The sequence below is a fragment of the Colius striatus genome, chromosome 3 (genome assembly GCF_028858725.1).
Source record: "Colius striatus isolate bColStr4 chromosome 3, bColStr4.1.hap1, whole genome shotgun sequence".
NCBI classification, from domain to species: Eukaryota; Metazoa; Chordata; class Aves; order Coliiformes; family Coliidae; genus Colius; species Colius striatus.
The window spans coordinates 51,012,763-51,036,744 of NC_084761.1; the positions used below are offsets into that span (position 1 = coordinate 51,012,763).

A 23,982-nucleotide genomic window follows, 5' to 3' on the forward strand; every position below is an offset into this window, starting at 1 on the left:
AAATCCAATGCATAGGCTGCGGCTGCTGGACATCACCCGCCACAGCCACCCGATGCAAAGCACCAGCCTGGCACAAACACACATTGTCTAGTCCCATTTGTTTTGAGTTGCTCTGAGAGGTGAATTTTGTGCCACCAGGCTTTATACAGCTCCCATTTATGGGTTTCCAAATGATCTCAGGGAGTGCTGGTAAGTACTCAGTGCTATGGAAAACCTGCTCTCAAGTTTGGAGCTGGAAGCTGCGGTGCAGTTGGGTGTCAGGGCTAGGCACGTAGCACCTAACCCTCTGCACCGATGCCAGCCTTCTAAACCAGACAAATATGGTTGCCCAAGTAACTGTTTGGAGGGGAGGGTAAAGTACTTGGAGTTACAATGCTAACGCTGAGACTGAGGTGCAGCTGCAACACGTAAAACTTTGTAAAGCCCTTCTCTTATGGGGGCAGAGGAGATTGCACTGGTGTAACTGGACTTGGTAGGGAACGGTGCATGCCTGCTGTTTGACAACAGTTCTCTGGATGCGCAACTGTTTCTTGAGCAACAGCCCTCTGCTCTTTGCTGCTGGCTAATTGACAGGAACAGGGATTACGTGGGGAGGAGAGAGGATGTAATGGGCAATTACTGTGTAAGAGGAGGAGCAAGGCCCTCTTTAGGAAGAAGGTGTGGTTGTGCAGCAGGACTCGGCTGCAGTCCTGTCTCTTGGTTTCCCCCTTTGATACCAAAGATACAAAGAAGGGAAGAAAAGACACCCTTTGACAGACAAGATAAGCATGTCTTTGTGAGAAATAGACCCCTTTTGCATAGCTACTATACAAAGAAAGGAAGGAAAGACCCCTTGGTGTAAACTTTGCACAAACAAGATAAGTAAGTCTGTATGCTAAAAGACAATTTTGGTGCCAGTCAGTACTGAGCATCCTGGTTCTGCTGACTGGGTTACAACAGCAGAAATTGCAGAAAAGATGAGAGTTGTGACGTCCATATGTGAATAAACTCAGTTAAAGTCTACCACAAAAGGACCACCAGAGACTTTTACCCTTTTGGGGAGGCAGTTTTGTAATACACTAGCATATGCATTAGATATCTATGAATATTATCCATGCATATAATCAGTATGCACTTTTGTCACAGCAGGATAATACCAGCTAATGCCCAGATTTAAGCGGAGCCTAACTTTTCTTTGAAATATAGAAAATTCAGTGCACTGTGCAGAGAAAATTACTTTTCTGTTGTTCCCCCACCACCCCCCTTTTTTTCCTGAAAGGGAAGCCAGGGGGAAAAAAAGCCTCCAAATTATAGCTCTAGGCAACAGCTGCCACTTCACGCTTGACCTAAATGGGCAGTTCAGTTTCAAACTCCAGTTAGGAATGTCTCCTTTTTCACTCTTTCACTGGAGTATCTGCAGCTCATCTCTGTCAAAACCCTGCCCACAGTGTCAGAAAGGAACCAGAAAAACCCGCATCCCACCTATCCCTGGAGGGTGGTTCCTGCCCTAGCCTTTGTCTGTGTGCCCAGCAGGATGGGGATTGTGTTTTAGTGGGGAGATGCAGTGCTCAGTAAGATCCATTTCCCTGAGGCACTACTGCAAGATAGGAAAATTATGCCAGTCCTGTTAATTGTCCCCTTGCTGACCAACCCTCTGGGAGACAGTCTCTGGGACAGATACAGTTGTCATCCGGGCTTCAGTTGCATGGTAAATTGTTAGGGAGAAATAAGCTGAAAAAGTTAATTAAAAAAAAAGCAAAATACAAGTTCCATTTCGTGCTAATAATAGGTGATTCTTCTCCCTACAATTCTCACACAGCTTATAAAAGCAGACTGCTACAGCTAGAAGCAGCTCCTACAACATCCCAGTCCTGGGTGGAAATGTAGACTAGTACACATGAGATTTTATTTCTTAACATTTATAAGATGTGTTAAGCTCTATGAAATCTTAAGATCTATCTTCTGTCGGTTAAGAAGTGATGTGACCACTATAACATAGCACAGACTATCAGCTCCATCTCTTGAAATGCAAATCAAGTATTGAATAATTGTCTTTTCATTGATTTAGGATTTTCAGTAAAAACGGCATAGTTATCTAAAGTGTTGACCAGGCCTTTTCTCCTGAATTTAATGGAAAATCAGGCCGCTTACTGAGGTGAAAGAATGTGGATTTTCTTCATCATCAAAATCTTAAAGTTAATGTTTCATGTACAAACTTCCCTGAAGACAGGTAACATTACCTACTCTGGCCTGGCACTTCGAAAAATTATCATTTGTTTAGTGGTCTTGTCTGCAAAGTTTGAAAGTGTTTGAATGCAGTAAGGGCTTAGTCAAATCATGAGTCTAACAGAAACGATGAGTAAGGAGGTGACAAATATCTGAACTTATTACGAAGTTTGATCAACCTTTAAATTTTCCTCCAAGAACATATTTTGGGACAGGAATGCAAAAGACCCATGCTCTTCTTTCATACCTGCCAGCAAAAGCTCTAGTGCAATTACAGGTATGCTGTCTGCAGAATTTCAAGAGAAAAAAACAGGTACTGGAAAAAGCTCTTTTCAGTTAGCATTACCTTTGTGTACTAGGAGGAGACTCATCCTTGTAGATAAGGATATAAGAGCTGTCACCCTGCCTCAGAGGAAGGCTCTGTCTACCCCATTATGGGATCCTGATGGAGGCCATTAGCACCTTCTTCTGGAATTCAAGATCTAGGTTTTTTTTCATTTGTGCCTGAAGTCCATTGTTACCAATGTGTTGACTTTCTGAGAAATCACCTCAGCCTTTCCATCTCATCTTGGTTTTGGCTTTTACAACATGCTGTGGGAAGCATCAGTTTTGTAAACAAGAGGGCTTGTATTGAGACAAGCTGGCAAGATTGGGAAAATGTATGGTTAGGCCTTACATTTGGGAGGAGGGGAAGAGACTAGCAGGGACAGCCTGACCCAGCAGCTGAATGTCCTTTAAGCCACATGGAGACTCTGGGATGCAGCTCCTTGACCATGTTGCAAGCCATGAGGCACAAGAACACCCTCCAGTATGTCAACAGGCGTCACCAGAGCATCCTACATTGTTTTTCAAAAGTCTCTGTTGCTGACTACTCCTTGCTTTTGCTTCATTTATCATTCCAGAGCATGAAACATTCCTTTAGCTCAGCTGTCTTCCTGGGCCCCTCCTGACATGCTGTCCAAAGGTCATAAAATACAATCTTCCCTCACCCACAGCCTCTTGGCTTGGACGTCAGCCAAGTAGAGTCTAAGTGGTAGCAATAGAGGCCTCCCAGGTGATTAAGCAAACAAGGACTGGAGAGAAACAGATGCCCTGGTAGCATAATGAAGCCAGAAATGCTCACTGGTTCCTATCTGGGACTCCTAGCTCTGCCCTGCTCTTCAAGGTTTATGTTGTGTTCATCTCTCAGCTGCAGCAGAAAGTTCTGTTTCTCAGTTATGCCCAAAGCGGCTTTCAAATGTAAAAATCCAAAACTTAAATCTGTCTGCTAAATCTGTTTAAACCAAAATCTGTCAAAACCCTAATTTCTCTTTAGCAGCTGCATCAGCTGAGCTAAAGGGAATGTATTAACAGCTTGGGTAAAACTGGAGTGAGTACTTGATTCAAGTGTGGTTTCCCTCTCATAACCTATACTTGCATTGTTTTGGCTCTATACATATTCACTTAGCTACAGCCTAATCCCCGGCTCCTTGTTAAAAGGGGAATAAATCCTTCCACCTGTTATGAAGGAGAGCATGTAGAATTAACCAGCCAGGCTTGCCAAGAGAGAAGCACACTCCAACAGTGACCCCAGGGGCCTGGCTGGTTTTCTAAGTCAAGATCAGGGCAGAGGATTTGCCTACATAAGGAAACAAGCACTTCACCGCTGACAGTAGGTGTCAGCAGCAGATGACAATTTGTCCTGAGCAGGATCTCCTTGACTCAAAGCAAGGACAGGAAAAACTTTCTGAGCTGTTTCAGCTTACTTCTGAGATTGATTTCAGAAACATCGTGGATCAGTTTGTTTCTCTCTATGCTCCTGACCACACGAATTTCTACACTCATCTGACTTTACTTGTTACCACTACCATTTTTTGCAAGCTCTGTATCAAACTACAAAGAGCCCCAAAACAGGTCTGACTGTATCAAACACCAAACCTGTTACAGTTCGAAGTCTCTTGCTGCAGTGCTGCAGAAAGCTCTGGTGGTGTTACTCAAATCCCCAGCAATAGAATACTCCTCCTGGAAAAAGAATGTTGATACAAGTATTCCCAGCGTGAAGGTCAGCTCTGCAAAGTTGTTCCGCCTCAGTATTTTATCTGCATTCATTATGCTTTTTCTTTTTCCCCTCAACCACAATTGTTTTCAGTCCATTAAAGCAGAGGTGATGCATTTACAGCTGCTAAATGACATGAAAATTACTACAGGAGTTAGCTGGGAGATCAGTAACTCCCATTACTCAGCAGCAAAAGGTATTTTGGATTGCTGATAATTCCAGTGCTGCCTCAATAAATACACTCCCACATGCTGGTTACAAGGGCACAGGAGGCCTACAGAGGATGGATAGCAAGGGCCACAGTCTCAGGGCTATGATTTCAAGGCCAAATCTCAGAGGATTCTTTACAATAATATCCAAATACAGTTGTGAAGCAGAGTTTCAGTGCCAGGGAAGTCAAATCTAGTAAAGCGGCAAAAATTCCCAGTGCAGTAACTCAGAGAAACTGGTATTTGAGCAGATGATGATTTGTCCCCAACTTTGGCAGAGGACAGTTTGAAGACTGAATTGGGCTACAGCTTAGATGGTCCTCAGAGTGAAAGGTTTCAATCCATATAATGGATAATTGCCCTTAGGACTTCTTTAGGGGTGCAGGAGGAAACTTTCAAGCCCATGAAAATAATCCTGACACGACTGTTCTTAAGAGCTGCTAGTATTTCCTGCTGCTGTGTCAGAAGAGTGAGCAGGCAGGACATATGGGGGCAAAGGCTCCACCTCCAAGCTTGACTTTGGCTAGTGTTGGTCTAAACTTGCTACCCTTCATGTTTGCTTGCTGCTCTTTCTGTTTCCGGCCTTGCCCGTTCATTCCAAGACAACACTGCAGCAGGAAACATGGATGCAGCAGCAAGTGCCCTTTCATGTGCTTGGCACCAGCATCGTGGCATTTTCAGAAGCATCTCTTATCTTTAAACATACATCGACCTATAGGATTTGCAATGGCATGCCTGTGGAGTGCCTGAGCTAGCACATCCCAGGCCAGCTTCCTGGTTACACAAGTCTTAGTCATTCCTAAGGTAGGATGGAGGAAATGTTTTCAAGTCCTCTCCTTGCTGCCAGTTCACCAGTCCTTAATCTGCTCCAGCCACCAGCTACCAGTACTGTACTCTCAACAGAAATGCTTCTCTGACAGAAAGCTGGAAAAAGTTCTCATGGACACGCTGCCCACAAAGGTCAATTTGCAGCCTGACAGCTTGCTCCCCTGACTTCATCTCAACCCACTCCAGCCATTCCAGGCCCAATGTACTTGTTGCAAGAGCTTGTCACTTCCTTACTTGAAGAAATGTGGACATTCAACAGGAACAGAGGGAACTCTAAGACCAAAGACAGCGGGAGATAAGAAATACAGGCCACTGTCTGCTGATTATTTGCACTAGCACTGACAAAACACCGACACAATAGGAACAGAGATGTCAGAAAGTAAAGACTACTATAGTCAGACCCTGTACTGGGAAAGCAAGGAAACCGTCTGCAGAGGAAGGTTTCAGCAAAATATGCCAGAGGACATGACCCTCAACCTTGCAGCACCTCACTCTGAACTGTGCCAGTAAGCACAGAAGGACAAGAGACCTGACACTATGTTTCATTACACACAAGACAACAGCATTGGCTGCTGGCACAGATTGCATCTTCACCACTTTGTGGGTTTTGTGTGGTTTTGCTATTACACTTTACTTTGTAGGCAGATGAGCTATTTCTGTACCAGTCACTGGTTGATAGGTACTCTGAAAGTATTAAGCCATACGAATAATTTGCTTTATTAAGAATGGAAAAATACAAACCCTCTCAGTTGGTGCTCCATACAAATACTGCAAGTTTAGCTTCTAGATGGTTGTGCAGGCAGGCATTGCTTGGTACTTTATTCCAAGTTCTCTGTGCAACAGCTCCTAGTGCTGGAAGTGATGCTACCTGACTGATTTCCCTTTTAGAACTTGGTGCTACAAAGTGATGATGATGGAAAAAAAAACTCCACAGCACACCATCTGCTGGCCTTGCTGATGAGTAACACATCCCTTGCATCCAGAGAAAAGAGCAAGTTGCATGGCATGGCAGCCAAGATCTGACCTGTGAGCTGAGTCACAAGACAGAGTTTCATAGAGACAGCTTATCTCTGAGCATCTTTTTTTTCTTTCATCACATGCTTCAGGGGAAATCAGCTGTAAAACAGGAGTTTTGTTTCTGTAATGAGCTTTAGCTTTGTGTGAGGAGGTATAAGCCATATCTGAGTATGAACAGCAGTAGTCTCAGGTGCCAAGCGGAACTGCAACTATCCTACAGCAGCATTCAGCTGTTTAAACATTTACATATATGCCTTTGCAACTATGCAGTTGCTGTGAATATGCTGCCAGAATCCTGTCCAGGAGCAGAAGGAAGACTAGGACCTTCCAGATCAGATATTCTTGAAGGACGCTAAAGGTCTCTCACAAGTATGAGCTCTTAAATCTGCCTTCCACAAGTTCTTTTCATTCAGAGGCCTCACCAACATCCTTGAACTGTGATATCAAAATTTGCAAGCCTTTTTAACCCCACTTTGCTGCTGCCAAGAAGCTGAAGGACTTCTATCCGCAGGCCATGTCTGTTCAGCAGTGACACATTTCCAGTGTAAGCAGCAGACCCATCAGCTGCTTATCCCAGCTGCTTATTCCGATATATCCACATCAGGGAATGGCAGCACTGAACATAACTTCTTTTGAAAGGTTCTGCTAATCACCTTGTAAACCAAAGAACTTGCCAACATAATGGAGCTTTTCTGCTGGTTCAGTATTTTGTTATTGAAAAGCCAGCCAATAACTCCATTCCCCGTATTGTCTTCTTTTGCTGAAACAACATACAGCTTACCAGCTCTGTGTCTGGGGGTAAAGGATGTCATGACACCACCCAGGAAGTAGGAGACACAGCCAACCCTGAAAAACCGATAGTGCCACCCCTGCAGGCCTCAAGATAGTGCTTCAAAGAGAAAAACACTCCTTATTCCTGTATTTCACTGCTTTATCAAAGGGAAGGGAAAAAAATATCCTACAGAGTCAGGAACTTGGGTAATTCATCAGGTTTATGCATCAAATCACATTTCATGCAGGAACGATAAATACAAATGAAAACATTGTCTCAAACATTTCATAACATGTCATAATTTGAAAGCAAAGTTCAGCTTCAAACTACCTAGTTAGCAAAAATCCAGTTTCATTGTTATGTAATTAGTTGGCAGAGAGCATTGCCTATGACAAGTTTAAACCTGAATACACTTATTTTTAAGTACAGACTCCATTAAAAAAAAACGATTCTTTTATCTTTTTGACCAAATATATGTACTTTTCCTAACAAAAGGTAAAACTTTCTAATAGGCCAACAGCAAGGTCTTTGCCATTTCCCTTTCCAGATTGATAAAGCAGGCTGTTATCAAAGGTATTTTGCCCCAATCCTCAAACAGATCTGAGCAGCAAACCACAATTTTATCTTCAAGTTACCAATTTTATCATGGTAAAATTTCAAAATTATCACGGTTTACCACGTTTTCAGTGCAAGCTCTATACCTCTACAACATAGGTTCTGTTGACTTAAAGTTCTTTTGTTGTTGTTGCTTAAGCCACACATTGAATGCAGACATTACGATTTGAGCCAATTATTTCTGTACTCATGAATGGACATAACTGCTTTTCAATGAAAATCGCCAAAGTCACTTTCCTAGATTAACCATATCTGCTACATCTCCTTGTGGAGATACAGCTTGGATCAGCAAAACAGTACTTTGCTTCTGCTGTTAATAGTTTACATCAATTCCCAGACACAGTATTGTCACAAGGATGAAAGCTCTGCTTCTCAGATTGCTGCCACCACAGAAAAGGTGTGTACGCACACACGCAATTTGCAAGCTGTATTAGGATGGCCTCTGGAGAAGACCTTCTGATCAAACAGCCTATTTTGCATTCCTCCTCACTCCCCTTAATCCTGATAAATTTCTCTGTTTTAGATGCTTTACTGTGGGAGTTTTTTGGGTTTTTGTTTGTTTGTTTTCTTCCCCACAGCAATTCCTCTCTCTGGGCACGGTCAATCACACAAAAACAATATGACACTTCTCAAAGCCCCAAAATATCATCGCAGAATGAAGCAATTCCTCTCTGCTTCCCTGACAGCACTTTGTTTTTAAAAAAAGTACAGCTGGGAGAAGTTTACCTCCTATTAGGCATTCCATTTCCTTTCTTTCCTTAGTCTCAAAGCTTGCTATGTTCTAGACATACCACCAGCTTTGGATTAAGAATGCTCCCTTCCCTTTTGCAATGAGCACCTTTGTTTTACTGCGTCCTGGACAGCTCATCTAGTAGGACAAATCGTTCACATCAAAAGGTATTCACAGCATTGCTAACATCCACTGTAAAGAGAAAAGTCTGGAGCCTCAATGCGAGGAAAGTGTCTGTAGCCTCCTCAATTAAAGTTACCTCAGTCTTCCAGAAAAAGGTCCAAATTAGAGTAGGACCATCTTGTCTCACTTCAGTTTGTTTATTTCTTTCCCCCCATAATTTATACACACAATTCCCCAGGTTTGCACGGCCACTTGGAGAAACCCTAAATCACGGGCTGTCCTCAGATCTGCAAATCTTGGCTCCAATAGTCACACAGCACAAACATTAATGTTAGTCAGTCTCTATACTTTTACTCTTTTCACTAAGGAAAAATCCCAACCCTTAGCAGAGTAGCTGAGTGCACTCACAGGAACGTTTACATGGATTTTACAAAGACAAACAAGTAGCTTTGAAGAGCGTCACCCATTAGGTGGATCACACACAAGGCCTTTCAGATGCTGGACCACGAAGGAAAAAGCTCAGAAACTCTGATTCAATTAAATTAAGCCCAGAACATGAATAAACTACTTGCTTGGAAAATCTGTTAAATCTACCATTACCAGAGTCCCTCAAACATTGAGGGACATATAGGTACCGTTAATACCTTTCTTAACTTCTTATTTTGTATCTTGTGATAAGCCCCTGTTTTGAAAAAGCTGATGCTCCTGTGGCATCCTAAACAAGAGGCTAAGAGTCTGCACCTCCACAGGGAAAGACAGGAATTCTTTGCCTAGTGCTTCACACCTCTTCTCATATCCACTTCTGAAGCCTACTACTAATGAAAAAGGTGCAGTTACACAGGAATATTTAGTTTGATCATTCAGATGCAGCAACATCACAGATTTCATCTTCGTCTTGTGCCCCCAAAGCCTGCAATGGGAAAAAAAAAAAGAAGTGTCATCTCCACTATAGCCTTTACACCGGGAAGGTGGCAAATGAGATGGGTTAAATATATTCACACCGAATATAACAGCAAGCAACTATGGACTGACTGGCCTGAGAAATATTCTTCTTGCAGGATTAGACAACCTGTTTTCTACAAAGAAATCATGTTTGCACACGTTTACTAGAGAAGAGCATGTGTAGTGTATACCAAAGGAGAAAGCCTCAAAGTAGCACACCTTGTAGATGAAGACAAACCCAATACTTGGTGGTACTGTGCCCAGCGCATGCCTGCAGGGAGTTTCATGTCCCACAGAGCTGCCCTACTTCCACAAGGGACAGAAATAAGGGACACTGTTACATGCCCACTTGTACCAATTGGAACAATAAATCAGAGAATGCTTGCTGAACTTCAAATAACATCTATGTACTTTTGACAGGTCAAAGTCTCTCCAGTTTCAGGAGGTTAAGAGGTCTTTTGCCTTACCAGAAGCAGTTCTTGTTCCAGAACTGCTGCCTTGTGTGGAATTCATTGGAGGTGTAGCTGTGGGATCTGTCCACATACTGTAATATGGGGAACGTGGCTGTGCTCTGAAGAGAAACAGAGTAGAAGGAAGGCTTAATTAGCTTCTTAATTTGTTGTAAGGTCACTATCATTCCAAAGAAGGGGATTGCAGCTCTGCAGGGAAAACTGCAAGCAGGCAGTCATTTCAAATCTGAAAATCTCTTTATTTAATGTAATTAACATATTGACAGCAAGGATATCTATTGTTGTCACAATATTATCTGTGGACTTTCAAAAGGAAATTAAATCTCATTCTTCAAGATAAACGATTCTAACAGTTGAAAATGATGAAATATTTTCCTCTGAAATTCTGACCTTATAGATTCCATCAGTCAAGAAAGTAGATTTGTCACCTGACCCTTGAATGCATTTTGGCAAGACCTACATCCCAGATACGTAAAACAAAAAAACCCATCCCTCTGTTCTCTACGCTATTTTGAAAAGGTTGCATCAGTAAGACATATAATGACTTTTGACTCGTTGATTTAAATTTCCTGCTTCTATGGATATGGAATTTCCTGCTTTTGAAATTTTCAAATAGCTCTCACATTTCCCGACACCAGCATTTGCAGGCACATCTTTTCAAGTGACTGAAGAAAAGACTAATAGTGGACCAAAGACTGTTTTAAAAGAAGAGAAACACAACTTAGGAAGTATGTTCATGTGCTTGGACTTAAAAATTCACCTCTCGAACAACAGAGGTGGCTAATAAAATGGAGGGGATGTGAGGAAATCAAGGATCCAATCTGTATGTAGACAACACAGAAATCCAATGCTTAAACGCAAGGGTCATACATTTAAGTCTTCAGAAATACCAAGTCAATAACATGTTATTAACACATTTTACCTTCAAAGAATTCTTAGCGAAGTTCATATACTAAAACAAGATCATAGAATCACTTTGGTTGGAAAGGACCTTTATGATCATCATATTCAAGATATGAACTTTTAAACACCAAAGCTCTACTCAAAGGGAATTTATAGACAATTTCTACTGCTAATGGCATCACTGCCCCAGTTTCATCTTACTTGACACAATGAGATCAAGACATCAGTCACTTTTAGAAATGAGATCCTAGTAAGTTTTTTGGCATTAACAACAACAAAAAAAAAAAACAATGGAGGAAGATGCTTTAACATACTCCTGTCCCCAGCTTTCTAAGTAAAAAAAAAAAAAAAAAAAATCCATTTGTGGCTATATTTAATCTGTTGTATTACTGAATTCCTACAGGATTAGACTGGATACACATGAATCATTTCATAAACAAAGGAAACTGCTTGGGCTCTAAAGATCCCCTGCAGGAGACATTTTCCCTAGTGAAGCCTAAAATGGCAGCAATTGGTGCCTTTAAACTGTTTATCTAAAATGGATGCATTATAAATATTTAAAAGTATTTAGCAAACATGACCAGCAGACGTTTACTCCAGCACTGAAAATGCTCTTGTATGCTGTTTGTGTTATGTTTTTCCAAAATGCAATTTACCTATGACCTACAAGGCCTCTGGAAAACCACATCTCTTGGATTTCCATACACAGACTGTTAGGAGACTGACTGTAGCTTAAAGGCCCTTTAATCTGACCACACGGAGTATCACAGAAGAGCAGCTGCCATCCAGACCAGCTGCAGGAGAGATGACACTGATACAAGGGATCTATCTACAGATGGTTTTATGCTTAATATTATTATGTGTGCTTTAAGGCAATCTGCAGACAGATTTGTTTAAATGCTCATTTTAAGTTTGTAGGCCAACATGTCAAGTCAGAGTAATCAGCTACAGCAGAATGAAATACCTCAGTCTTCCCAGTTCCTCTTCCTCAGAAACATGTTTAAAATGTCTCTGCTGCTGGAGATCTAGATTGCTCCTCAAAACTGTTCTAGAGGTAGGATTTTATGGCTTGAATGATACAGGCGTGAAAACTTAGAAACAATGTAAATACATATATATATATGGCATACTCCCTGAAAGCTTAAATACTTAAGATCTGATAACATGCATATTTTACCTGTGACTGCCAGCCAAGTAGCCTAACAAGCCTCCTGCTCCTAATCCAGTCCAAAATCCTGGTCCCGAATTGGTCCCGTGACTGAAATGAGTCCCAAAGCTGTTGTCTTCTTAAAACAAAATGAAAATGGAAAACGTATCAGTTAGTGGCACCTAATCCTGAAGCCAGCTATTGCAGCAAGACTCTCCTATTAAAGGCAGTGAAAAATTAGACAATAATTTCCTCCCAACTTCAGTAGATTCTTTATCAATCTTAATTTGAAAGGCCCCACAGTTCAGAAAGCAGGAAAATAACAAAAATAAATTTTACATTAAAAATTAGCTCCACTTAATCTCACACCACTGATGTTTGCTAAACAGGGCAAAGAGTCCCTGCCTGCACTTTCACAAACACACAAGCTGAATCAAAAATTGAAAAGAAAATGAGGAAAGAATAGTCTGCTGAAGGTCACCAAGCAGGTCGGAAGCAGATGCAGGTATGTAAGACCCAAGACAGCAGCAACCACTAAGCCCTACAGTTTCTAACCTCATTCACAACAGCTCCACATTTTGAGTATCAGGGGCTCAGTCTAATGGCCAACACTACTTTGTATTGTTTCTGGTAATCCTGCTCTGGTATTTGTTATCAAAAGACATGCTAACTGCAATCACATTGAAAAGTTTTTATCATGCATGAGTCATCAGGTTTGGCAAATATCATGATGAAACTGCCAAGTGCCTCCAGTGGGTTGTAGGGGCAGGAGAGTCACAGACTATTTTTTTAAAAAACAAAAAACCCCATGTGACCTGGATAACATGAGCTTCTGACTCAAGATTCAAACTTCTTCCATTTAGAAATAAAAAGAAAAAATGCAAATCCAAAGCAGTTCGTCTTCTGATCTAGAGAACACCAGTGACACAAGAATAAGCTCAACCAGGGGTTTAATAGGTAACAAAGTGTAAAAAGCAAGGGCTGAAGATACCTTTAGGGTCTCCTTGAAATATGTCCCCCTGAACAAGTGAACCAGACATTTTGAATGTAAGTTACAGGGCCTGGTTTGTCTTCAAAATGGTGTGGATTGTTTGAAGTCTTGGGAAAAAAAAACCCCAAAAATTTAAATAATAGTTTACATTGATGATTAATTTAATTTTGAATGCATTGTGAGAAAGATAAACTCACTTTGGAACTATATATCCAGTAAACTGTACTGATATGGAACAAAAAAAGACAATACTTAATTCATTGTAAAAACAATGTTAATCAGGGAGATGAACCAACTCGTTAGTCCAAAAGCAGGGTGACTGAATGCCGACTCAGAAAATCAAGTCATTTTTTTTGGTTGAAATATCTAGAGTAAACATTAAAGACCATGTCAAACCACTAACAGAGAAATAGTAGAATTTAATTAAGATAGGGTAGCCAAACAAGTTTCACAGGACACATTCTGCACGTTAATGGGGATTTGTAAGGAGGCAAATTAATTATTAACAGCAATAAGTGAACAGCATTGCTTGTCATTACCATCCAGATTTTCAAAGACCAATACATTCCTGGACACATGGACATATACACTCAAGATGAGCTGCTTCTCCACCTCCAAAATTTAAGGCACATGCGAAATATGTGAAGTCATATAACAATATTTTTAGAGGTTTTACTCACTGTTTGCAATCCAAGGAGAAATCATTTACACTTGTTATTAAAAATACCATTAAGTCTTATATGGCTCCCAATCAGCATTTTAATTGTCATCATTTACAGTAATCACCACGAAAATGAATTTTCAAGGCCCTATCCTTGCTAGATTTGAGGCCCTTGCAATGAAAAATGCATGGGTGCAATTAACTGACAAAGAGCAGGGCAGAAAAATACCCCTAGTAACTCTTCACTGTTTTGCCTGTGCCCAGTATGACAGAAGTCTGTCTTGTAACCAGGGCTCTTAGTAACTACCACAATTAACACCAGCGGTACACACATGCCCACACGAGGTCACAGATGCACACGCAGTGCAGACTGAAGTCTGAAACTACATAAGCAGAGTCCCTTTATTTTTCAGCTGCAGGTACATCGGAAAGTTCCTGCTGTCCAGGCCTTGCACAAGGGTATCCAGCTTAAGAGTTACACTGGCACCCTCTGTTGGCAAAGAGACTTGAGTGAACCTGGAAGAAAGCACTAACAAGTCTTTCTAAAATATAAGCTGCAACTAAGTAAACTTAATTCTCGTGCTTTGTTTACTTGAAAAAAAACCCTTCTCCATTTTACAAAAATCCCCCAAATACAGAGATTATCCAACTTGTCAGAACGTGAGTTCCAGTGCTGTGAGCAGCTCACATATTGACAGGGTTAAATGAGCTGGTCAGACACCAGATGAATCATGTTTATTTCCCTGAGATGCCAGGCCTGTCTACTGCAGACCATTTATTAAGTAACAAAACTCATCAGTTTTCTGGCAAAAGAAAAAAACCCAGCACAGTTTCCTAGCAGCAACCTTGTCGCTGCTACACAATTTCCAACTTCAGATGAAAGGCAACACAGCAGATTCGGGTGTTGCCCCTCTAATGATAGCTCATAGACAGCGTTCTCTGCTCTGGGAGTCAAATCTTTCAAATGCTGAGACTACACTGAAGCACTTGTTAAACAGAGGACTGGTACACAATACCTCCATCAACTGTTTTCTCAAAGGTTCAAAAGGCAGCTTGCTGCATAATCTGCCCTGAAAGCCTGTGGGAAACCTAGTTCTGATTTTCACTGTGGAGCAAAGAGAAGAATGTAAAGCTGGCTGCAGGCCAGGTCTATCCCATCTGCACCTACTGTGGATAAAACAGGACAACCCCACATGCTCTTTTGTGTACTATAAAATGGCTCAGGCCCCTACCTGTGAAGCTGGACTTAAAACCAGGAGGAGGAGGTGCCTGCTGACTCTGCCAGGAAGGCCTGGTGAATCCATCACTGTCACCAAAACTCTGCTGAGGCTGCTGGTTACTGAGGAAGAACTTGTATACTCCAAAAGCAAGAGCCAGAAGAACAATTACAACAATTGCTCCAGTGCCACAGTCAGAAGAATCCTTCCTTGACTGGTAATAGCTAGAGCTAAAGCTTCCAGAGTTCTTCACTTTGCTTTCGCCTCCCTCAGTCAGCTCAAGCCTGAACAGCAAACTGCAGGAGCCTCTCAAGATGTAAGGATCATCAGGATAGTCGTAGCCTTCACAGCTCACTTCCATTTGTCCAAACCGGTAGGCGTTTGCCAAATCTGCCTGGCACTGCCACTGAAAAAAGAAACACAATACTAAATTAAACCTCCTGCTCCAGACAGGAAAATACCTGTCTGCTTCCCCAAATATGCTCTGAGATAAAGCTGTAATTGTTAACAGAGAAGAGAAGAGAAGAGAAGAGAAGAGAAGAGAAGAGAAGAGAAGAGAAGAGAAGAGAAGAGAAGAGAAGAGAAGAGGTTGGAATGGACCTTCAGAGATCATCTAGTCCAAACCCCTTGCAGAAGCAGGGGTCACCTAGATCAGGTCGCAGAGGAACATGTCCAGGCAGGTCTTGAAGACCTCCAAGGAAGGAGACTCCACAACTCCCCTGGGCAGCCTGTGCTCCCTCACCTGAACAGTGAAATAGTTTTTTCTTATGTTTAAGTGGAACTTTTTGTGTTCCAGCTTCATCCCGTTACCCCTTGTCCTGTTACTATCTACTATAATCAAAAGGGATGTCCCAACCTCCTGACACCCACCCTTTAGATATTTATAAATGTTAATAAGATCTCCCCTCAGTCTCCTCTTCTCCAGACTAAACAGCCCCAGTTCCCACAGAAGGCCACAGGGTAAGAAATTTCTGAGCACTCTCATTCTGGAAAGGAATTGGAATTTGAAGTTAACTTAGAATGTTCTAAAACCCTAAAAGCTTAAAAAAAAATCCCAAACAAACTGATCTTTCAGAACAGGGAAGAATTACAACTCTGAAAGATTTTACTCTTTACTGAACAAGTTTTTCAAGTGTGCCTTTTTTAGCTACAGCAACACTTAAAAAAATAACCTGTGAAACAGTCACTTAATTGCCACTCTCATCCAAACTAGATGGCAGTTACAAAAACATATAATGGAAGCCCAAAATCCAGTGCACCCACATTCCTTTTGCATCCACCACAAAGAAATCAAAAGAAACTGGGACATATACCATTAGGCATTCACATGCAACACTTAACAGTCACACTGTGGACTTAGTTATCACCTCTAACTGCAAGTAACACATAATTTTAGGAAAGGAAAAAAAAAATATAGTAGTTCCTAAATTAATAATTCATGACAGTAGCACCAACAGCCAAGTAAAATTCGACTGCACTTTTACAATACTGTACCAGTTTTAACAATTATCTTCAGGCTTAATTCCTGGTTAATCTATTGAGGGAAGCCTAGGTAACAGCTAACAAGACAGAAGAAAGTGTCTTCTTATTAACTAGCACTGTTGTACTAACAGGCAAGTAAGGCTGAAATTTTATTTTTAAAAGGTAGAGCTTAAGTGATGCAAATATTTATATTTATCTATACTTATACTTTAGTGAAGACTGGAAACCCACATAGCAAAACTAAAGCAAAAGCATCCTCTAGAGTTCCAAGGAGTTCAATTTTTGCAAACTCAAGCAACATTTCTTTAAAATCAACAAAGGTTTGCTCTGCAGTGTTTTTACATTAGGGCCTTCAGGGATATTTCAAAGATTTAGATACAGTAGTTACGGAAAAAACAAACCCAAAATGTTCAGTTTTAGTTGTCAAAGGTCGTCCAACAAAAATCAAACTGAACTGACAACCTAGCCTATTACTCTTTTCTCCTTCAGAAGTTAACAAGTCTTAGGGAAGATAATTTGATTAAATGCTGATTAAATCTTATAAAATGGAGAGATTTTTAAACATTTACCTGTACATCGTAGCCATCCCAACCTTTATTGTAACACTGAACAACCTCCGGGACACGGGAGCACCCAGCAGTGCCGCCTGTGCACTGTAACTGAGGGACGGCAGCGGTCCGCCGGGATGTCGTGTACTGACCTCTGTGGAGAGTGAGTGCCTGGATGTCTCTCAACAGAACCCGCCCTGAAAGAGGTAGCACTAAGGTCAGCGTCTGTCGGGATGCGTTGCCCTTAGCCAGAAGGAGCTCCCCTCAGGAAAAGGCTAAAAATACAACGAACGCAACAGTGTGCTTCTTCGAGAGACGAAGCTTTAAGAAGTATCAAATGCGCTGAAGGGAACACACCAGTCAGCCACCCCGCGCCAGGCCGCCGTAACCCCGCAGTGCTGCGCTGCGCAGCGCCCGGGCCTGGGAGACCGCCGCGCCCTGGTCCCGCGGCCATGGCGACGCGAGAGGCGGAAGGGACACCTGAGGGGCTCGCGGCTCCTTGAACCCCCAGGGACTCGCAGAGGCATCACAGGGAGCCCCGCAGCTCTCACCCGGCTGGTCCCAGCCCCAAGTGGGGCCCGCGGCAGCGCACAGAAGGAGTAGGTAGGCCGCAGAAGCAGCCCCCGCCCAGCCGCTGCCCGCCATGACAGCCCAAGGATGAGTCACCGCTCTGCTGGGCGCACAGTGCCCCCCATTGGCTGATCCTACCGGAAAAGGCGGCACCTAAAGACAAGCATGCGCAGTGCGGGTCTGCCTGAAGCCCCGCCCCCGCAGGCGTCGGGGCCAATGGGCGGCGAAGGGTGCGGCAGATGTGCCCGCGGCTTCGAACGGCGGCGCGGCAGTTTCCCGCGCTTCGGCGGGGGGCGGGGCCGGCACGCTGGCGTGCCTCATGTGTCCGTAGAGAGCGGGGCGAGTGGGCGGGGCGCTTCCTGCGCTTGCGCACTCCGCTCCCGGAAGTGGCTGCGGGCCGCACCAGTTCCGCTTCCCGTCGCGCGCGCCTCTGGCTGTGCGGCTTGCGGGACGGGCGGTGCCATGGCCGGCATCAAAGGTGCGCGGTGTGGTGTGGCGGGCCGTGGTGGTTGTCCGGCAGCGGCGGGGATATCGCGCGTCCTGCAGCCCGCCGGAGGCCCTGAGGCGGTCCGGGTCGGGAGGGCGGTCCTGAGGCCTCCGCCGAGGCGGCCGCACCGCTGTGACAGGCCCGGCGGGTTCTCACAGGCACGAGGGGCAGAGGATTCCATGGCACTCTGAGGGCGAGAGAGGGGAAACGGGAGCCGGTGGCCGCCGCTCTGCCGGGCGTCCGGGGCTACCCCGCGCCGCCCTCTGCTTCGGGGGAGGAGCTGGGTTTCCTCGCTGAGCTTGCCCGCCTTGCCAGCCCCGCGGCCGGGGCGCCGCGGGAGCGCTGCTTCGGCCGAGTGGAGCGCCACCGGCTTCCGCGTTATCGGAAACTTGTGGTCGGTGTTTTATGCGGTGTATTGAACCTTTCATCCGTTACCGATTTGTGTTCTTGTTGTAGCCTTGATCAGCCTGTCCTTTGGGGGAGCAGTCGGACTAATGTTCTTGATGCTTGGATGTGCCCTTCCCCAGTACAAGTAACGTGCACTTTCTTTATTCACATACTTTTGAGTATCTATAGCGTCAGCATAGTTTGGCTTTCATAACTGTGGACTGATAAGTCCTCTGTGTGTAGGAGGGATTTTTGGACTTGGATGGATTGGTTTTTTTTTTTTACTTTAAAAGTTCAGGTTGGAAAATTCATCATACAAGTGAAGGCAACAAAAGTTTCATTACTATGCCAGTCTGCAGGATGTTTAACTGTCCAAACAGTCTCTGATACTGTCGTTCTGTGACAGATAAGCAGATGAGCAGCTAGCATCTCCCCACGTGGATAGCAAGTGTGCGTTATCAGGGAATCAATTTGCACAGCAGTAGCTGGGCTATCAGACAGACCCTCGGCTGTGTACCATGCTGGGATGATTGAGTCAGCTATCTCTACTTTCAGTCTATCCATTCCTGTCTCTTGATTTCCAGGAGATACAAAGTAGTAGACTAAAAGTTCAGGAAGTTAGACTTAGGGCTTTGGCCCTTTGCAAGTGAATGCTGACTTTACAGAAAATCTTTAAATCGAACTATTTAATGTAAAATATCTTGTTAATAGTCCTGTGGTGATTGTGAATTGCAGTTCTTTACATATATGACTAGCTTCCTTTTGTTGAAAAGGGCTGGTGACAAAACCCCTTAGGATGGAAATCCTTAGGCTGTCACTCTTCAAACAGTTCGATACTGTTCTATTGAAGCAATGAGCAGCTACACTGGTGTGCCTGGAAAATCCAATCTGGTGAGCTGCAAGGAATAAAAGAAAATGTTACCAAGTACAGTGGTGCAATTTGTGTAGGTTTTTCGTGGTTGCCTTTAGATTTAAAAAAACTAAAGTCTTGATGCCCCATTGGCTGAGAAAAATACTCTGTTCTGTATATGTGCTTCTGGGCAAAATGAGGTGAGGGCTCTACAAAGGTACCTCTGCACTTCTGAAGCTTACAGTTTAAACTTATGAGATACCCTCGTCTTGTGAGGCGGTGTTACATTTAGGCTTGCTTAGGGAAACGTTGCTTTGTGAATATCCTGTTGTTGAGCTCACTGCTGCTGCTGCCGCCATGGAGGTCAGCTGAAGCTGCTCAGCTGAAGCCGCTCACGAACGTACTGTGTTGGATTAATGTCAGCTTATTCCAGAGTGAAGGATTTGCTTTCTCTGGGTTTGTGTCTGTCTTTCGCGAATGTGGATGCTGGATGGGGAAAATGCATTGCATTGATTTTTAGGAAGAAGAAGTAAATCAAGTTAACTTTTAACTTTTCTTCTCCTTTATTTTTCAGCCAGTACTGGCCACTGTTTGTTCTGTTTTTTTACATCCTTTCTCCTATCCCGTACTGCATAGCAAGAAGATTAGTAGATGACACAGATGCTGCAAGTAATGCCTGCAAGGAGCTAGCAATATTTCTTACAACAGGCATTGTTGTCTCAGCATTTGGGCTACCAATAGTGTTTGCGAGAGCAGAACTGGTTAGTAATGTTTCCATCTATGACTTTTTTTTCCCCCTAGAAAATCTTGTTCTTTATGCTTTTTTACTGAAGGTAAAGCTCTCATGCACTAAACAACTCTTACAAATATGTACTTAAGACGCTTGCAGTGGAAATGGAGTAAGAGTTCTTTTGGTGAGAAAAACTAGCATTAGAAAAGGAAGCATGGCAGAATGTTCCAATTTCCAATTGCTTCACCTGCTGGTGGAATAAAGCCTAACAGCCAATATGCAATGTAAAGAAAGTGAAGTGGATGACCACTTGACTTAGTGGTCAAGTATGGTCTTAGTGGTCAAATTGTATGGAATGTTTGGAGGGAAATTTGTGGAATAGTTGGGCTAAAGAAACATGAATACACAATACATTTGTGCACTCACTGTAAATGATACATGGTATTATTTCATAGTTGTCATTACATCTTTCCTAGTGTATGACTTTTCACCAAAATACTTTAGAGTGACCTTGTTTGTGTCAACAAACAAACAGAGAGCACTACTGAGTCAAAAAGTGTGGAGTGTACTTTCCTAAAATCTCTTGAGGCAAGAAGAGCTTCAAGATGGTGACTTTGGATGCCTCACAGCCCTTGACTAATCCACTTATTGTCCTTGTAAAACATTCACCTCATTTTTGTTACTGGAATATCTGATGGCATTTTGAAGTCCTGCATCCTTAAATGTTATTTTAAAAGGGTTTCATATTGTGGTTACCAAGTATAGCTGCACTGCAGGTGTTCTTGATGTTGTTGCCTAGCCTTACTTTACTGTTTTTGTGTGTTACAGCAAAACAGCTGTGCCTGTGAGCCAGCACTTTGAATGTGGCCAGAAGAAACGTGCAGTACTGCTTGGCTAACTGTGTATTGGTTGATATTGGAAGGGGGAGGGTGTAAACCCAAATTGTAACCACAAATAACAAGATAGCACCTTCTTGCATCATGGATCAATTGCTGAACTTTGTCTAGAATGTGACTTTAAGACATTACCTTTTGTCTTGTCAGTGTTCGGTTCAAAACATGTCTAACTAAATTCCCCTTGTTCACAGATTTACTGGGGTGCGTGTGCACTTGTTCTTACGGGGAATACAGTCATCTTTGCCACGATCCTAGGATTTTTCCTGGTCTTTGGCAGCAATGACGACTTCAGCTGGCAGCAGTGGTGAACTATCACAGGCATCTTCTCATGCAGTGGCCATCCATACAAATGAGAGAATGGGCAATAAAGAGAAGTAGCATAGCAAGCCTCTTGAGTATGCTAGATGCTCCTTTTCACCTTGTTCGTTCTGAGTGTACTGCTGTTGCTGACAGGGTTTCTATGTTTTTATGAATTGGAGAAGTGATTGATTTCATTTTTACCTATGGTATGTATTTAGGTGCTCTCTTGGTTTAAAATTGTCATCCTTTGTCTGGTGTTTATGTGAAACTTTAAATCTGGAACAAGAACATTTAAACACGGTTTCAAAGAAGATTTAAAGTTGTTAATTTTTTTGTTTCATTTTGTTCATTGTGTTTTTTTTCTTTAAGTTAAACATTAATACTGTGTTTCAAAGTAACTTTTTTTTGTATAGTGATTAACTTATATACAGGCTGAACGGAGGTAAGGGATTGTACACCACCATTGTCACTTACCAGATTGTTGATTGTTGCTATATTTTAGCAGAGGCAAGGCAGGGAGTACCAGTTGCAGATTTTTCTTCTGCCCATACCTCAGACTGGGTGATGAATGTTGATAGCCTTCATTTCATGAGAAGGCTGAGGAGCAGGTAGAGTTATTTGGGAGAAGTCCTAAATTTTAACACCGCTAGCACTTCGACCTGCTCTGTTACCAGTTCTTGTGTGGATGTGACATTCAAATACTCTGTAAATGTGTTGATGCTATGACATACAAAGCTAAAGTGTATTGTAGGGGAAGGGAAAATGATGTTTAAATTCCATTTTAAAAAAAGTATCTTTTTAAGTCTTTCTATTTATAAATATTATATGCTTTTGAACTTTTAGTCAACTTTTTACCACAAAGGTGGTAAAGTGTTCATTATGGAACTACGAGTCTGTGTTCATTTGAAGCATATACAAAGCTATTTCCTCCTTCCCCTTTTTAATTTATTTTATACATAATATACATATATATAATAAAACAGCTTTTCAAACGTAGATTAAAACTTTGTGTTAAACTTGCCTAAGAATTACTTTTGGGTATTTTTCCCCTTCACGCAATTTAGTTCAGGCACGACTTTTTGGGAAGTCACTGGCTAAACTGATTTCACTGACTTTTTAAGTTCTTATGCACTATCAGTTATTAAGATTTAATGTTGTGTCTGTAACTGTAGCTTGTATTCTGTAAGATTGCACATGTAGCTTCAAATATTTGACAAGTTTTCTGCATACCTCTCAATTGTCTGGGTTTCTCATTTAAAGAAAGATGCCATTACACATTCCATCACAAAATATTTGATGAGTTAGTCAGGTTTGATTGTACTATAGGCGGTGATAAGCTTGACCAAGCATACTTCTAAACTATGTTTTTGTTCAGTTCTCTGAAAACATGTCTGAGAAGCTTACTGTGCATAATTAAAAGCTGACAAATGCTTATCATTTGCTTAACGGTGGAGCAGTACAAAAGGGCACGGAACTGTAGGTCTTAGCTGGAGTACTTGTGTGCAGATGTAAAAGTATAAAGCTTGAATATTTGAAGTCTGATACTAATGGTAGGTACTTGCATGATGTGATACCAGCAGGTAGGGGCAGCAAGGGCGTAGCTACCTACATGCACTGCTTTGTTAATGTCATCCCGTGTATAAAATAAGAGCTTGATTTTTATCTGTGCTGGCAGAGGAACGAATAGATGCCAAGACTCCAGCGCAGAAGCCAATCTGTAGCAGATGCTCTTCCAGCCAGAGGTAGAATGCTTCGACAGATTGCCTGCGATGGAGATGTCCGGAGGTACGTAAGGGCTGCAGAATCACTCGTTTCATCACCTTTTTCAGTGAGACTTCTGCATCCCTTCCTCCAGCACAACAGATGCTTCAGAAAATCTTCCAAACCAATGGCTAGATTTGCAGTAATTTGCAGTCTTTGGAAGGGTGAACGCTTAGGACTTGCACAAATTTTCTGAATCTGTTACCAACTCCTTTTTTTTGTGATCCGGAAATGTATTTTCTTCTTCATTCCTGTGCTGCTGAGCCTACTTCTCCATGTGATGCTACTCTCCGGCACACTGGCCATAGAGCTGACTGTGTGTGCATTGGCAGTGCAGTTGTTGTGTGCTAATATCGTTACAGTGTTACCTTCTTTTGCTTGCACACCAAGTACATGCAGTATCGCTCTGATTTATGAGCTAGACACTTGAGAGGTATGATCCTTCCATATGATATGCACTGAGATAGTGTTACCAGCCTTCTAGAGGGAAAAACTTTGAACAATAAAAATTTTAAATAGCAATCTGAGTTCTGTATGTTTAATCAAAAATACTCTAATAAAAGAGTGTTTTGTTTAAAGTATTAATTGCTTTCCCCCCCACCCTCTTTCTTTCACGTGGTTGTCATTCCTGTTGAAGAGATGTCATCAGATTGCTTCTTCAAAGGAGTGTTTGTGTCACTTGCTGTGGGGTACTCTATAAATACAAGCAGCTCAGTTGTCCAATGCTGCACAAGTTGCACTGGGCTGCCTTTCCTGGTCATATCTCACATCTACCATCTATCTTCAGTTTGTGTTTGAACTCTGATATGTTGGTGGTATTATACAAAACTATAGCCACCTTCTCCTTCTGACATATTTATCATTTAAAAAAACCCCAAACCTCAGTCTTTGTAATATTTGTGATCATACATGACATTGCTGAAATTTGAAAAGTGATGCTTGATGGCAGTCTTTTAGCAGAAAAAAGTAATGGGAACTGGTGAAAAAACCTTTTTGGTTGGAGGCAGTTGTCCCCTTCCCTCCCCCTCACAGAGTCTGAATCACAGAATCTTAAGGGTTGGAAGGAACCTTGAAAGATCATCTAGTCCAACCCTCTGCCAGAGCAG

General features: G+C 42.4%; 2 protein-coding genes across 4 annotated transcripts; one reads left to right on the forward strand and one right to left on the reverse strand.

Annotated features, from left to right (window-relative positions):
* Window positions 1-8,859: 8,859 nt before the first annotated feature.
* SARAF (store-operated calcium entry associated regulatory factor) lies at window positions 8,860-17,574 on the reverse strand. Of its 2 annotated transcripts, none has more exons than XM_061992437.1 (6): window positions 17,447-17,574; window positions 16,917-17,092; window positions 14,881-15,271; window positions 12,027-12,132; window positions 9,944-10,047; window positions 8,860-9,444 (listed from the first exon to the last, which is right to left on the reverse strand). In XM_061992437.1, exons 1-6 carry the CDS (start codon window positions 17,538-17,540, stop codon window positions 9,419-9,421), a joined length of 897 nt encoding a protein of 298 aa, XP_061848421.1. In that variant the 5' UTR covers window positions 17,541-17,574; the 3' UTR covers window positions 8,860-9,418. The 2 variants fall into 2 exon arrangements, with proteins under 2 accessions (XP_061848421.1, XP_061848420.1); XM_061992436.1 differs by having other exon boundaries at window positions 12,027-12,135.
* A 282-nt stretch (window positions 17,575-17,856) lies between these two features.
* LEPROTL1 (leptin receptor overlapping transcript like 1) lies at window positions 17,857-23,398 on the forward strand. Of its 2 annotated transcripts, XR_009818497.1 has the most exons (5): window positions 17,857-17,943; window positions 18,409-18,484; window positions 19,764-19,950; window positions 21,007-21,321; window positions 22,791-23,398. XR_009818497.1 is itself a non-coding variant. In XM_061993701.1 (4 exons), the coding sequence occupies exons 1-4, from the start codon at window positions 17,928-17,930 to the stop codon at window positions 21,121-21,123; spliced, it is 396 nt and encodes a 131-aa protein (XP_061849685.1). In that variant the 5' UTR covers window positions 17,857-17,927; the 3' UTR covers window positions 21,124-23,398. The 2 variants fall into 2 exon arrangements, 1 of the variants encoding a protein (XP_061849685.1); XM_061993701.1 differs by having other exon boundaries at window positions 21,007-23,398.
* The last annotated feature ends 584 nt before the right edge of the window (window positions 23,399-23,982 follow it).

Coding starts and splice junctions, on each gene's coding strand:
- SARAF (XM_061992436.1), bottom strand. CDS start 17,540: ATGGCGGGCAGCGGCTGGGCGGGGGCTGCTTCTGCGGCCTACCTACTC. Junction 17,093..17,446: donor TTGGGGCTGGGACCAGCCGG/GTGAGAGCTGCG, acceptor TACCTCTTTCAG/GGCGGGTTCTGTTGAGAGAC. Junction 15,272..16,916: donor GGGATGGCTACGATGTACAG/GTAAATGTTTAA, acceptor TTCTTTTTTCAG/TGGCAGTGCCAGGCAGATTT.
- LEPROTL1 (XM_061993701.1), top strand. Junction 18,485..19,763: donor TGTGCCCTTCCCCAGTACAA/GTAACGTGCACT, acceptor TTTATTTTTCAG/CCAGTACTGGCCACTGTTTG. Junction 19,951..21,006: donor TGTTTGCGAGAGCAGAACTG/GTTAGTAATGTT, acceptor CCTTGTTCACAG/ATTTACTGGGGTGCGTGTGC.